The sequence below is a fragment of the Orcinus orca genome, chromosome X, assembly GCF_937001465.1.
Source record: "Orcinus orca chromosome X, mOrcOrc1.1, whole genome shotgun sequence".
Lineage (NCBI taxonomy): Eukaryota > Metazoa > Chordata > Mammalia > Artiodactyla > Delphinidae > Orcinus > Orcinus orca.
Window position 1 is genome coordinate 24,926,150 of NC_064580.1, and position 12,368 is coordinate 24,938,517.

The 12,368-nt window shown below is 35.0% G+C and overlaps 1 protein-coding gene across 1 annotated transcript in view; it reads left to right on the plus strand.

Moving 5' to 3' along the window:
* The first annotated feature begins 488 nt into the window (after nucleotides 1-488).
* Nucleotides 489-12,368, plus strand: part of LOC101276628 (programmed cell death protein 7-like) — a 37,078-nt gene continuing 25,198 nt past the window's right edge. Inside the window, 1 exon segment of the mRNA XM_049704949.1 lies at nucleotides 489-610. Coding sequence (XP_049560906.1) covers nucleotides 489-610 — 122 coding nt within the window.

The window sequence follows — 12,368 nt, forward strand, 5'->3', positions numbered from 1 at the left end:
CCAGCACAATGAATCTTCCAGAACAAATAATTATGAACCAATATCTAGCTGACTGTGTCTTCCAAATATGTCCTTCCATTGCTATACTTAACAGCCAATTACAGCGTATTTTAGTGTCCTGACTCAAGTACTTAAAAGCCTTTGAGGATGGTGCCATCTGCTTGGTAGCCAGGAAGATAGTAACTCTCTCTGGGGATCCATGATGGCTATCTGGACATTTATAGGCATGCCACAAAGATCTGTGAGTTCTCCCACCAGGAGCCTAGGTCCCCTGGCCTGGTTACTGTAGCCAACTTAATGGAAGTTGTGGATGAGATGTTTTCATCTTCCTATATCACTGCCATAAAAATTCCTTGGTTCTGGAACAGGGCTTCCCTAGAGCTCTCATCACAGTGTTCTGTAGATCAGGATTGGAGGGAGCAGCATTTCAACAGATATACAATTAACATGTGGCTCTGTGCAGAATGGAGGGACTGCTGTACCCTACCATGTCGGGGACCATGGCTATGAGCTCATACCTGGGCTTCTGTCACCTCCTCCTTGTGAAGCCCAGCAGGAACAACCTGCTTCTTTGTGTGCAGCTGAACATCAGCCAATATGACAAAGAAGAGTAAGGTTTTCAACAAGGAAAGACTGTGGCCTGCTGTTTTTAGAGAGCTTTCTTTCTTTTTACTAAGCACATGGAATTATTGTAGCAAGATATACTGAATGGAAATGAACATGTCATGTATTCTGAATTTTCCATTAAGTAATATGCCTTTTCTAGAAACGCAGTTAAATAGATAGCTCTCTATGATAACGTGCACTTTGTGCGGGCATAGTTAATCCTGCAGTCAACCCCTAAATCTGAATCTTCAGCCCCCACAATATCCATTTGTTCACCAAAGAACTATTCATTTAAACATTAGCCAGGGGCTTCCCTGGTGGCGCAGTGGTTGAGAGTCCGCCTGCCGATGCAGGGGACGCGGGTTCGTGCCCCGGTCCGGGAAGATCCCACATGCCGCGGAGCGGCTGGGCCCGTGAGCCATGGCCGCTGGGCCTGCGCGTCCGGAGCCTGTGCTCCGCAACGGGAGAGGCCACAGCAGTGAGAGGCCCGCGTATAGAAGAAAAAAAAAAAAAAAACATTAGCCAGTACCGTGATCTTGGGAAAGTCAAGATCAGCTTTCTGGGTTTCAGTTTTAACACTTCTAAAGTGGGAAAAAGGAAGGAAACTAAAAATACTGGGATCATATTATATTACATTTTTTTTTCGCTTACCTCACTCTAATTCCTACAGCAAATGATAGTGATTTTTAAGCATATCTTAATACCTAGATTACAAACCCCCAAAGAACTGGAATTAACATCCTCTTATTTTTGCTTTCTTCAACATCCATCACACTGTTTGGCACAAATATGGTGAAGGCAAGTAAGCAACAACAAAAGCAATAACAAAATCACCTTACAATGAGACTGCCAGGATACTGGCATGATTTTGAAAAGCATACATACAAGGGTGTGGGGACGGGGAAAGTTGAGCCTATGGGAGAGGAAGCATGAAAATGCTCAAATCTGGAGCTTTTTTGGAACCCAAAAGGAATATAGCAAAGAATTAAATTCAAGATGGAAGTGAGAAAGTAAAGAGAAATGAAATGAAAAGTGGACCTTCCATCTGAGTCAGCCAAGTTTTGGTTAGGAGTGGACAGAGCATGACATGATGGAGCTAGCCTGGATTGACCTACACATTGCCGCAAATGTTTTGTTTCCTTATTTCAATGATCTACTTCCTTGAACCTATGCCTCTAATATTGGTTCCCATTCTTCACCCATTGTTTTTCCAAATCTGGATATATCTGTCAACCTTGAAAACTTGTAATGGTCTACCTTTCACCCACTGCTCTATATGTGAGATCCCAGTCATTGTCATTGTCTCATCCTTACCATTATGCTGTCCAGATCTCTGCTGGAGTTATACACTAAATCCAGCTGTCTGCAGACACCTTAAATATAGCATATAAGAATACTGCACTATTCTTTCCTCCACCAGATTTTTATTTCCTTCTAGATTATTTTATATCTTACTTAGTTATACCACCATCCACCCAACCATTCCAGCTAGGTATCATTTTTAAATCTCTTTATTCTCTCAACCCTGACATCAAATTCGTTATAATAGTCTGTCAGTTTTACCCTCTAAATATTTTTAGTAAGCTCCCTTCTATTCATTCTCATAACAACTTCAATATTTCAAGTTTAAATCTAACATCTCACTATTACAACTTCCTAAATCTGCTTGGGTGACTAATCAATATTCAGTAACCCCCACTAAAAATGTGGAAACCCTGTAAAAAGCCACCAACATTATTTAAAAAGCAATATTTCAAATAATTCAGCTGCTTAAAATGCTTCCATGGGTCCTAGTTACTTATAGTATGGATTCCAACATTTCTAAAAGACTTGTACAAGGCTCTCTATGACCTGACCCTTTTTCTTATCACTGACCATTTCCCTGCCTCAAATTTCTGGCTTCAATAACCCAGAATGGTACTTGTTTCCTTCATACACTGTGTAGTTTTGCTTTTCAAAGACTTTCCTTATAACATACTAATTGCCAAAAATATCTTCTGCTCAATCTCTACCTCACTTCTTTCCTGTCCCTTTTCCTGCAGCCAATTCATACTCATACCAATGACTCAATATTGAGGTTATTTCTTTCCTGAATTCCTCATCTTAAATGGTGTTACATTCTTCCTCTAGGTGCCCAATAATACTATGTGCACATTTCTATTAATCCATTTACTATATTGCTTTATTTTTTATCTTTTTATCTTCAGTGTTTATCACAATAAATTATAATTGCCACTCAATGCTTGTTGATTGTATAAAACATTGATAAATGAAAAAACAGAAAGAGAGAGAGAGAGAGAAAGAAAGGGGAAAAGAAAGAGAAAAAGGAAAGAAAAGAAAAGTCAGTTCTTTTATAGGCTGTTATTGACATTTCATCTCTTCTTCATTTGTAAGGTCTCTTTTTCATTCTTGAATTCTACCATTTGGAGGAGGATGGAAGATATTCTAACAATGGATTGATATTTTGCTTTTTGTCCTGCAAATACCTCATGACTAGATATGCCGGATTTCCTCATCCACCAAACTAGATGGTCTGATACAAGCATTTTATATGGCAGTTCCCTCTCCAGTGTTAATAATTTTTATTCAAAGTGCCTGGTTCTAAGATCAGGACTTTCCCAACAATTACTTTTCTTTGGCCTCTTGGTTGAAAAGCAGTGCTCTTTATGGCAGGTGGATTTGCTTCTTAAATTTATTTCCAGCTATATTCCACTTTAACTTGCAAATTGGGCACCATGCTTGTAAACAGATTTTTCAAGTCCTCACAGCTCCAGAGCCAGGTCTTCTTTTATTCAGGAGTAATGCCGCAGCCCCCTGCGTCCACAGAGAGTGAAAGTTTAACGCTCAGGGCTTCTGTTTCATGTCCCAAGCTTCCTCTGTTACAAAATATGCAGTCTCACAGCTTATTTATTGCCAACCACATCCTTTATTATGAATTTTTCTATCTTCATAAACAAATATAAATATAAATAAAACAGCAGATAAAAAGAATGTAAAACAGCACGACAGAGATAATTTAAATGGAAAAAATGAAATAAGGAATTCTGAAAGTAGAAATGAGACATAAATATCATTTCTATATTTTGAAGAATCCAATTATACATTCTATTTTATACTAAATATATTATAATATACAATTATAAACCCACTTTAAATCCACAAAAGCAATACAATTTAAACAACAATGTTTGACAGTCTCTTTATATAGTATGTTTGCCCATCCTCAAGATTGCTTCGTATATGACCAAAGAAAGTGTATTTCTATCAACCATGAAAATTTCTTGTGTTCAGTCACTTCTCTGGAGATTCCATAGTCCAGTAACTACTTGAGAAATCTAAGAAATCAAGTTTCACTAACTGAAGAAACTATATTCTTTCTCCTTCTCTGGATTTCTGCTGCATAATTTCTATTAAACTTTTTTTTCAAGCCAGCTCTTATTTATCCATATTTCAAAGGACTGTAATATAACTCCGATAACTAAAAACCCTAAATATTACAAGCTCTTCTACTTTAAGCATTTTTTTAAAAAAAATTATTTACTTATTTTTATTGAAGTATAGTTGATTTACAATGTTATATTAATTTCAGGTGTACAGCAAAGTGATTCAGTTATATATACATATATATCTATTTTTTTCAGATTCTTTTCCCTCATAGGTTATTACAAAATATTGAATATAGTTCCCTGTGCTATACAGTAGGTTCTTGTTGGTTATCTGTTTTACATATAGTAGTGTGAATAGGTTAATTCCAAACTCCTAACTTATACTGTAAGTATTTTATAGCAATCTTTAGAAAGAAATTCATTGACTGTTTATTTTCACTTTTGACTAGTTAACAGTTCCACAGCAAAGGTAGAAGTAGCAATGAAAGTACCTCAAGATAAGAAACACAATAGGCTGTGAAAATTTCTTAAATTAGGTAATAGTGAACTCTACCACACTTAGTGTTCTTACTGAGCATCCAATTTTTGAGAATTGGAGGCAATCAGATATTTGTATACTCTTCTGATATGAAATTATATGTTTTTTACAACAGCCAAGAACTAAATCTTTTAGTTCACTTCACCACCTGGTCCCAATATTTATTGTTTCTGTGAAGAGTTACATTTTTCTTTCTCTCTAACCATAATAAAACCCACTCATACTCCAGAAGCCAATTTGGATCTCAACATCCGGAATGAAGGAAGTGGTCTCCTCTTACATAAAGCCTGCATCTCCCTATCATTTGCCATCCATCATCTATTAATGTAATTAATGTATGAGTATATATTCAGCACCTGCTATATATCAGGCAATGGATAGGAGACAGCAAACTTTTGCTGCAAAGGGCCAGATAGTAAATACTTTAAGCTCTGCAGGCCATATGATCTTTGTTACAGCTATTCAACTTTGTCCTTGTAGTATAAAATCAGCCAAAGATAACATGCAAATGAACGGGCGTGGCTTTCTTCCAATAAAATTTTATTAACAAAAACAGGTGGTGGGCTGGATTTGTCCAAGGGGAGGTAGTTTGCTGAGCCCTAGACAACATGATCGACACTTAATGGTATATAGTAAGCAAATACAATCATAGGAATCAAATAATAGGGAAATTTTTTAAGATGAGAAAAACGCAAAGCCTTTGGAAGTTGGTTGGAAGTCCTAGACATCTGGATAAGGGAGGCATCTGGAAAAGAGGGAGAGGGGGAGGGAAAGTAGTTGGTTAATTTATAAGAATATCACAGTTTTCTTCAAAATTTAAAATCAACATATCATATACTTCATTTTTTAAGAACAAAGTATTAAACATTCATTTTTGTTTTGGAAAAAATTAACCCCAACATATAATACAATATGTTATATAACAGAAATATTAAACAAAAAGTAGGACTTTTCAGAGAAAACCTCTCTCTTTACATATATTGACATATAACTTGGAAAAGTAATTGGCCATCTAAAATAGTTAAAAAATGGTAACTATGTGAGGTGAAGGATATGTTAACTAACCTTATTGTTGTAATCATTTCACAATATATAAATGTATCAAATCATCTCATTGTACACCTTAAACTTACACAATGTGTCAGTTATATCTCAATAAAGCTCAGGCAATATTTTCTGCATGAGAAAATATTTTCTGCATGAGTTTATTCTTGAGTCACTTTTTCTACAAGACATTTGAGGAATAATTTTTAGATCAAAAGGCTCTGATTATCTATCAGAAAATTAAATACATAAATTTAATTTAAAATGTTCTTTCCAAAAAATTCAACTATCTCTAAAACATTTACAAATAACCCAGGATTATAAGATTTGATGCAGATTTGAACACTGTGATAATGTAATATGCCCAATGGGAAGAGAAAAGAACAAGGTTAAAATATCATTCATTCTTTATATCCTCATCATTTTTATTGAACCCTTATGAGCAAATGTTGGTTGGCAGTGAACTATTTAAAAATGTAAAGGTGACGTGAAACATTACATAGTGTAGAGTTTCTAAAGAGCAGGCCTCATTGTGTATGAAATTGAATTAGAATCAGTCCAGTCAAGCTTACTAAATACATGAAGAATCTCAGTTGGGAAAATTATCTAATTCAAACTTAAATACTGGAGTTAGGTTTTAGGGATAAGGTTTAAACTATCATTTTTCCATTCTTTTAGCTTCTGTTGCTATTTTCTAGCTAACCTTCTTAGGGTAATATTTCCTCAACAAAAAATTTATTTTACTTTGTTAAATGCAATTTATAAAGTATCTAAGATATATTAGGCATACAATATATTTGAGTTACATTTAAGTAGCATAATCTCATTGCCCTTATTGTGTCTCATTTGTGTCCTTTGTTTTTCATGACTACATCATTATTTTTTTAGTCTAAAATTGTTTCTGACCATCAGTGGAAATACATACCAACCCTACTGGCCACATACTCTTTGTACATTTTTAAAAACTGATATGGTTCACTTCAGTTATGCCACTTTTATCTATAAAATGTTTATTTTGAAGTATGTGAGGAGATTGGGTTTCTCTCTATCTTGAAAATTAATAACATATATATTATGACATATAACATATGGAGACAAATCTGTGCTCATAACTTATGAAATGCTTCATTGTGCTCTGAATTGTTTTGAATATGCAATATTATTTTTAAAGGAACAAATAGTACATTTTAGAAAATTTCCTTAAGAAGTCTGATGCAGAGTAAAAGGAATTTACCTGTAAGTTTCTTAAGAAGCAAAGAGTTTATCACACAGTATCACTACATTGAAAATAATCATTTAATACCTACTCTTGGCCATGTGCTAAGCTAGAGGCTAGAGACACAGCAATGGAAAAGGAAGCTATGAGTATACATGCTCTCATGGAGTTCACAGGCTATTAGGGCAGGTAATTTTAAAACTAAGTGATTACGCAAATAACTAAATATTTGCAATTGTGATAAATGCTTTCAAAGGCAATGTTATGGACAAATGAGACTGGGAGACTTGCCTTATTCTGGAGATGAAGGAGAAGTTAGAACCCACACTGTTTGGTGTAAAAGCAGCACAATAGTCTTATGAGGTTAAAATTAAAATATTGCTCAGAAACCAGGAAACTCTGCACGTCTGCCCCATGCAAATTCTCTTTGAGATGACCAATTGGCCAGGAGCTTATCTCTCCTACTCTGTGAGCTTCTGAAATGGAGACTTTGTCCTCAAATCTGATTCACTATAGTATAGCTATGGACTTAGAAGGTACTCTTAGAAACTCTGAAAATGAATGAATTTTGTGTCCTAATTCGGTTCAGCTTGTTAAACAAAATTTCAGAAATAGAGAACTGATTGGATTTTTTTTCTTTTTAGTGTTTATTTCGGGTTTGTTAGTACTGCACCTTGGGAGACACAGCTTCAAGAAGCACTTGAATTGTGTTCCGCCCGACTACAACATGGAGGAGGCTGATAAAGGCAAAATCCTGAAGGTTACAGTTATTTACGTAAGTTGTTTATCAAGAATTATAATTGGAGCTGGCAAGAAGTAAGGGTGCTTGTTAAGTAATGGTTGGTTGGGGTCTGAAATGGTTGCTTAGTTACAAGCAACCTTGAGACCATAAGGTTGCAGCTGGCTGGTGATGTCCTTGGTTCTGGTAGAGTTCAAAGAAAATTCAAGTTCTCAGTGGTGCAAAGATGTGTCTGAAACCAGATCCTTAATGGCTGCCCAACTCCAGTTTTGTATGCCTTAACTGTGATTAACTCCATTATAATTTCAATTTGTCATCAAGTTGATAATTAGGTACAATTGCCCTTACTGTTTCAGACTCTTTCTTCCTTCCATTACTCAGTACTGGTTTTCTTGAAGCTGCTTACCTGAAAACAAAACAAAACTAAATAGCACTGTCTTAGGCCTCATTCAGGGTGATAAAATGTGTAAATTGTGTTGTATGAGGGGCGGTGTGATATTGCTCAATGGAAGATTCCATTTTCTGACCTAAACTCAAATCAGTAATTATTCTTCCCAGCAACTTAGGGTTAAAATGTCACAGTTCATTGTGCACTGACCAAGACAGCCTTAACATTCCCCTCAGCTTGACTAAACTTTAGCCAGGCTTCTTCCTAACTACAGACCCCTGACTTCCTTTTTGTAGAACATTTATTTAAGAAAACTGGCAATGATAATATTTTTTCTCTGTCTCTTTGAGATGTAAGTCTTCTACAACCTAGGAATGTCTTTTTCAAAGACCTGGGAGCCATCCCTTTGAAATGTAATTATCAGAAACGTTTCCCAGACTCTGTGATAGTTGAAAACTAACTTAAATAAGCACCAGTTAGCAAACACAGATAGCCTAATCACACTGACACACTTCCCTCCAACATCCTCCAGTATTTTTCCATTAGCTCACCTCAGCCTTTAAAATTTTCCTGCTTTTTGTTTCAGTGAAGCTGAGTTATATCTCTCTCCCCTATTGCAATAGTCTTGAATATGTTTTCCTTTGGCTGTTGAACCGATCTGGTGCAATTTTTCTTTTAAAGCATAGAGAATTCTGTTTCCTTCTAATTTTATGTGGAATAAGATCAGATATTGCAGCTATACTAAGGACCACAATCTGGGTTAAACCAAACATATGAGAGGAATGCAATAATTTTTCAGAGGGAAATTACACAGACTTTATGATTACAGTCTGTTCTTAGCAAACCCAGTAAGGTTTACACAATCAGAGCTATGAAGCAGAGACATATATCCCAGTGCAAATAGTGTGAGGTAGGCCCAAGGCAGCTTTTGACACAGAAGAGGAAAACAGTTGCTTAACTATTATCCTATTTCATTGATTGAAAAAGAAATGGAAATCAATGTTTAAAACCCATCGTATAGGCTGTTGAACACATATTTGCATATTATATGTGTATAGTTAAAATTCTAGAGCGTGGCCTCAATCGTTCTCAAGAAAAATTTATTTTTATTTTACTTTATTTTTGGTTATCTTGCTCAGTCCTTAACTTCTCTAGATATTGTTGTAGGTACATGACTGATCATTAAAAGTAAAAATATAAACTTCAGAATAGGTAACATTTCCCACCCCCATTTCCTTCACACACATGATATATCATTCATGGTGTCTATCAGATATTTCACTTTCACTGTGGTTCATATGTGGAGTCTCTAGATTAGCATTGTGCAATAGAACTTTCTACAGTGATGGAAATGTTCTAATAAAGAAACCTCTAGCCACATGTGGTTATCGAGCACTCAAAATCTGGCTAGTATGACCAAGAAACTGAAATTTTCACTTTATTCAATGACAAATTTAATTTAAATGTAAATAATCACATGTGGCTAGTGACTGCTATACTGGATAGTGCACTAGATCATATCAATCATAAATATAATCTCTGCCAGTGAGTTAGATAGAGCTTGCTAAGAGGTTAATCATAAAAAACTTTTTACAAGATTTCCGTAGTAGAAAATGAGATCCATGCCTACCTAGGTCAGAGTTGCTCAGTCTCAGCACTATTGATATTTTGGGTCAGATAATTCTTTGGGGTGTGTGTGTGTGTGTGTGTGTGTGTGTGTGTGTGTGTTGGGGGGTGTCTTGTGCATAAAGGATGTTTAGCAGGATCCCTGGTCTTTATCCCCTAGGTGACAGAAGCACCTGTACTCTAGTTATGACACCAAAAACGTCTTCAGTCATTGCCAAATGTCCTCTGGGGCTTTAAAGAGCATCCACATAAGCACTACCTTTAGTATTCCTGGTGAAATTCTGCCTCCAAGACCACCTGGCTCAATTAAGGAGGCTCATTGACAGGGGCTGGATATCTGAATATATGCCTGTGAAGTAAGAGGAGGAGAGAAAAATAGTACAGGAAAAAAAGGAAGAGGAGAACTAATTCCATAACAGATACAAGAATAAATTAATTTTTAAATTAGATACTTTGAGTTCTTGCACTTTTAACTTTGCAAAATGACCTCGTCTACATTTCCTAATGTGTTTGAATACTTGGAATTACCACCCATTTAAAGAGTTTCTAACTTCATATTATTTTAGCACATTTAAATTAAGAAGTATTTAAATAGCATTCATAAATCTCACCCCTGTGAAACAAGAATAGAAATAAAAATCTGTTCTAAATCTGTCAAGGGTCAGAGTCATATTTCCTACCTCAAATGAAAGCCAATTAGCTCAGTACAGGTGAAGAAGGGATGTGTATAGAGGCATCTAGGAAGGGGGAAGAGAACATCATCTATGGACATAGTTCTGGATACAGATAGTCTAGAAGCAACAGTCATATAGAAACAGTCTTAGAAATGTCTCTGGACGCACAAGATGTGAGTTCTATTTCTTGATCTGACATATTCAAACTGTGTGAACTTGGGCAATTTTGCTCCTTCATCCTGAATGTTCCCATTTAATTGTACAAAGGCATACCCTATCCAGGTACTTCATCTTTGATTTGGCACTGAGAATGAAATGAAATGCTGTGAGTGTTTGGTTTGTAGCAGTTTTGTGAACACAGCTAGTTAGGTATCTCTTTACAAACTTGCGAGTGTGGTCTGGGCTGCAATAACATATAGTTATCTTCATAATGAAGGGCTACAGCAATATAATAACTACCTGTACTTTTACAAAATACATAGTACATACTCACTTTTAGTAAGTTATTTCTCACTTTTCTGAAAATTTCTACCCCAGTATACCAAATCAGAAGTGATTGCACAAACTACCATTTATCAATACACTAGTGTCTTTGTTTTTTAAGCTAAAGTATAAAATATCTCTAGTATTTTTTAAATACAACATTTGAAGTTTTTCTGGAAACAAATCAGCATGTGTTTACTAATTACCTGAGCAAACATTTCATTGTATTTATTCCTATTGAGTGTACCAAGATGCCGCTATGTTTTGTTGGGGTTCATCTTAGATATAGATCTACATATGATAATAAGGAGAATATAATTCAGTTTAACAATTGCCAAATGCCTCTTATTTGCAAGTGGTTGTTAACAAAACAGTATAAAACATGCCATAATTCTATTAAAAAGACTTTAAAATTCTTGATGTAAATTTATAAATACGTTTTAGATTTAAAGTTAGTTGTTCCTCTATTTCCAGAGCAAAATATGAGATAGGAAAACACCCATAACTTAAGCCAAAAGGAGGTTTTTACTCTATGACAAGTGGAGGAATACAATTTTGAAAATTGTGATGCTTTTAAGTAAAAACAAGAATGCTGGATGTGTTAATTAACTTGACTGTAGTAATCATTTCACTATGTATTGTATATCAAACATCATGTTGTACACCTTAAATATATGCAATTTCTATTAAAAATCAAGAATGCTGTCTATGAAGAGGGAGAAGGGATTGTAAAAAAATGTGATGAGTTTAAAAAAATCAAGAACTTAAGTTTTGAAGGAGTAGGCAAGTAAATTAAATTGTTACAGTAGTAAAACATGCTATTTGAAATAAAATACATGCCTTGAATCTTTAAAAGGTAGGTCACTTTTAAGAAAATGTGGAAAGGTAAGTTTATATAACTGCCATTTCAAAAATAGCACTATTTTTTTCATTGATAATATTGGCAGCATATAGAAGGTGGGGATCTCCATGAATAATTTTTTGAAATGAGTGTAGATTTACTAAGCAAAAGAGTTGACCTAATAATTTTCTCCATCTATTTGGATAAAAATAGTTTGGCTTGATTAAGTGTACTACTGTGATGCACACACAAACTGAGTTTGTTAATAAACAACGTCAGAAGATGAAATATTTCCCACAGTGTTAATATTTATTAGTGTTAAAGAATTTAGAAATCCTAATATATAAATATTTTGATAATTAGATTATTTAAATTCAATAAAGTACATCTATAATGGGATAATCTTAAAATTTTGGGATTGATATAATTAAGAATAATTTTAATTCAATGCTATTGGAAGACAGCAAATATTTGGATCAATAAATGTTGATCAGCCACAGGAAGTCCCTTCATATGTTGTAAGGACAGAAAAGAGGTCTAAGACACGAAGTTACTTGAATTGTGGCAGTTTTATAGAAGAGCTGTTAATAATAATGGTAAGAGGACTTTCTAGAGATGGAGGGAGGATCAATTGGGAGTTTGTGCTTTGCAGTGAACAGAAGCCCAAAAGAAATCTGCAAATTCCAACCAAATGATACATATTCTATTTCTTCCCCCCAGTGTGGGTAGAGGAGGAGTTATAGAATAAATAACTGTTATTTACTGAGTAGCCACTTACTGTCAGAGACTACAGAGGTACTTTACATGCACTGCTTTATTTAAAGTTT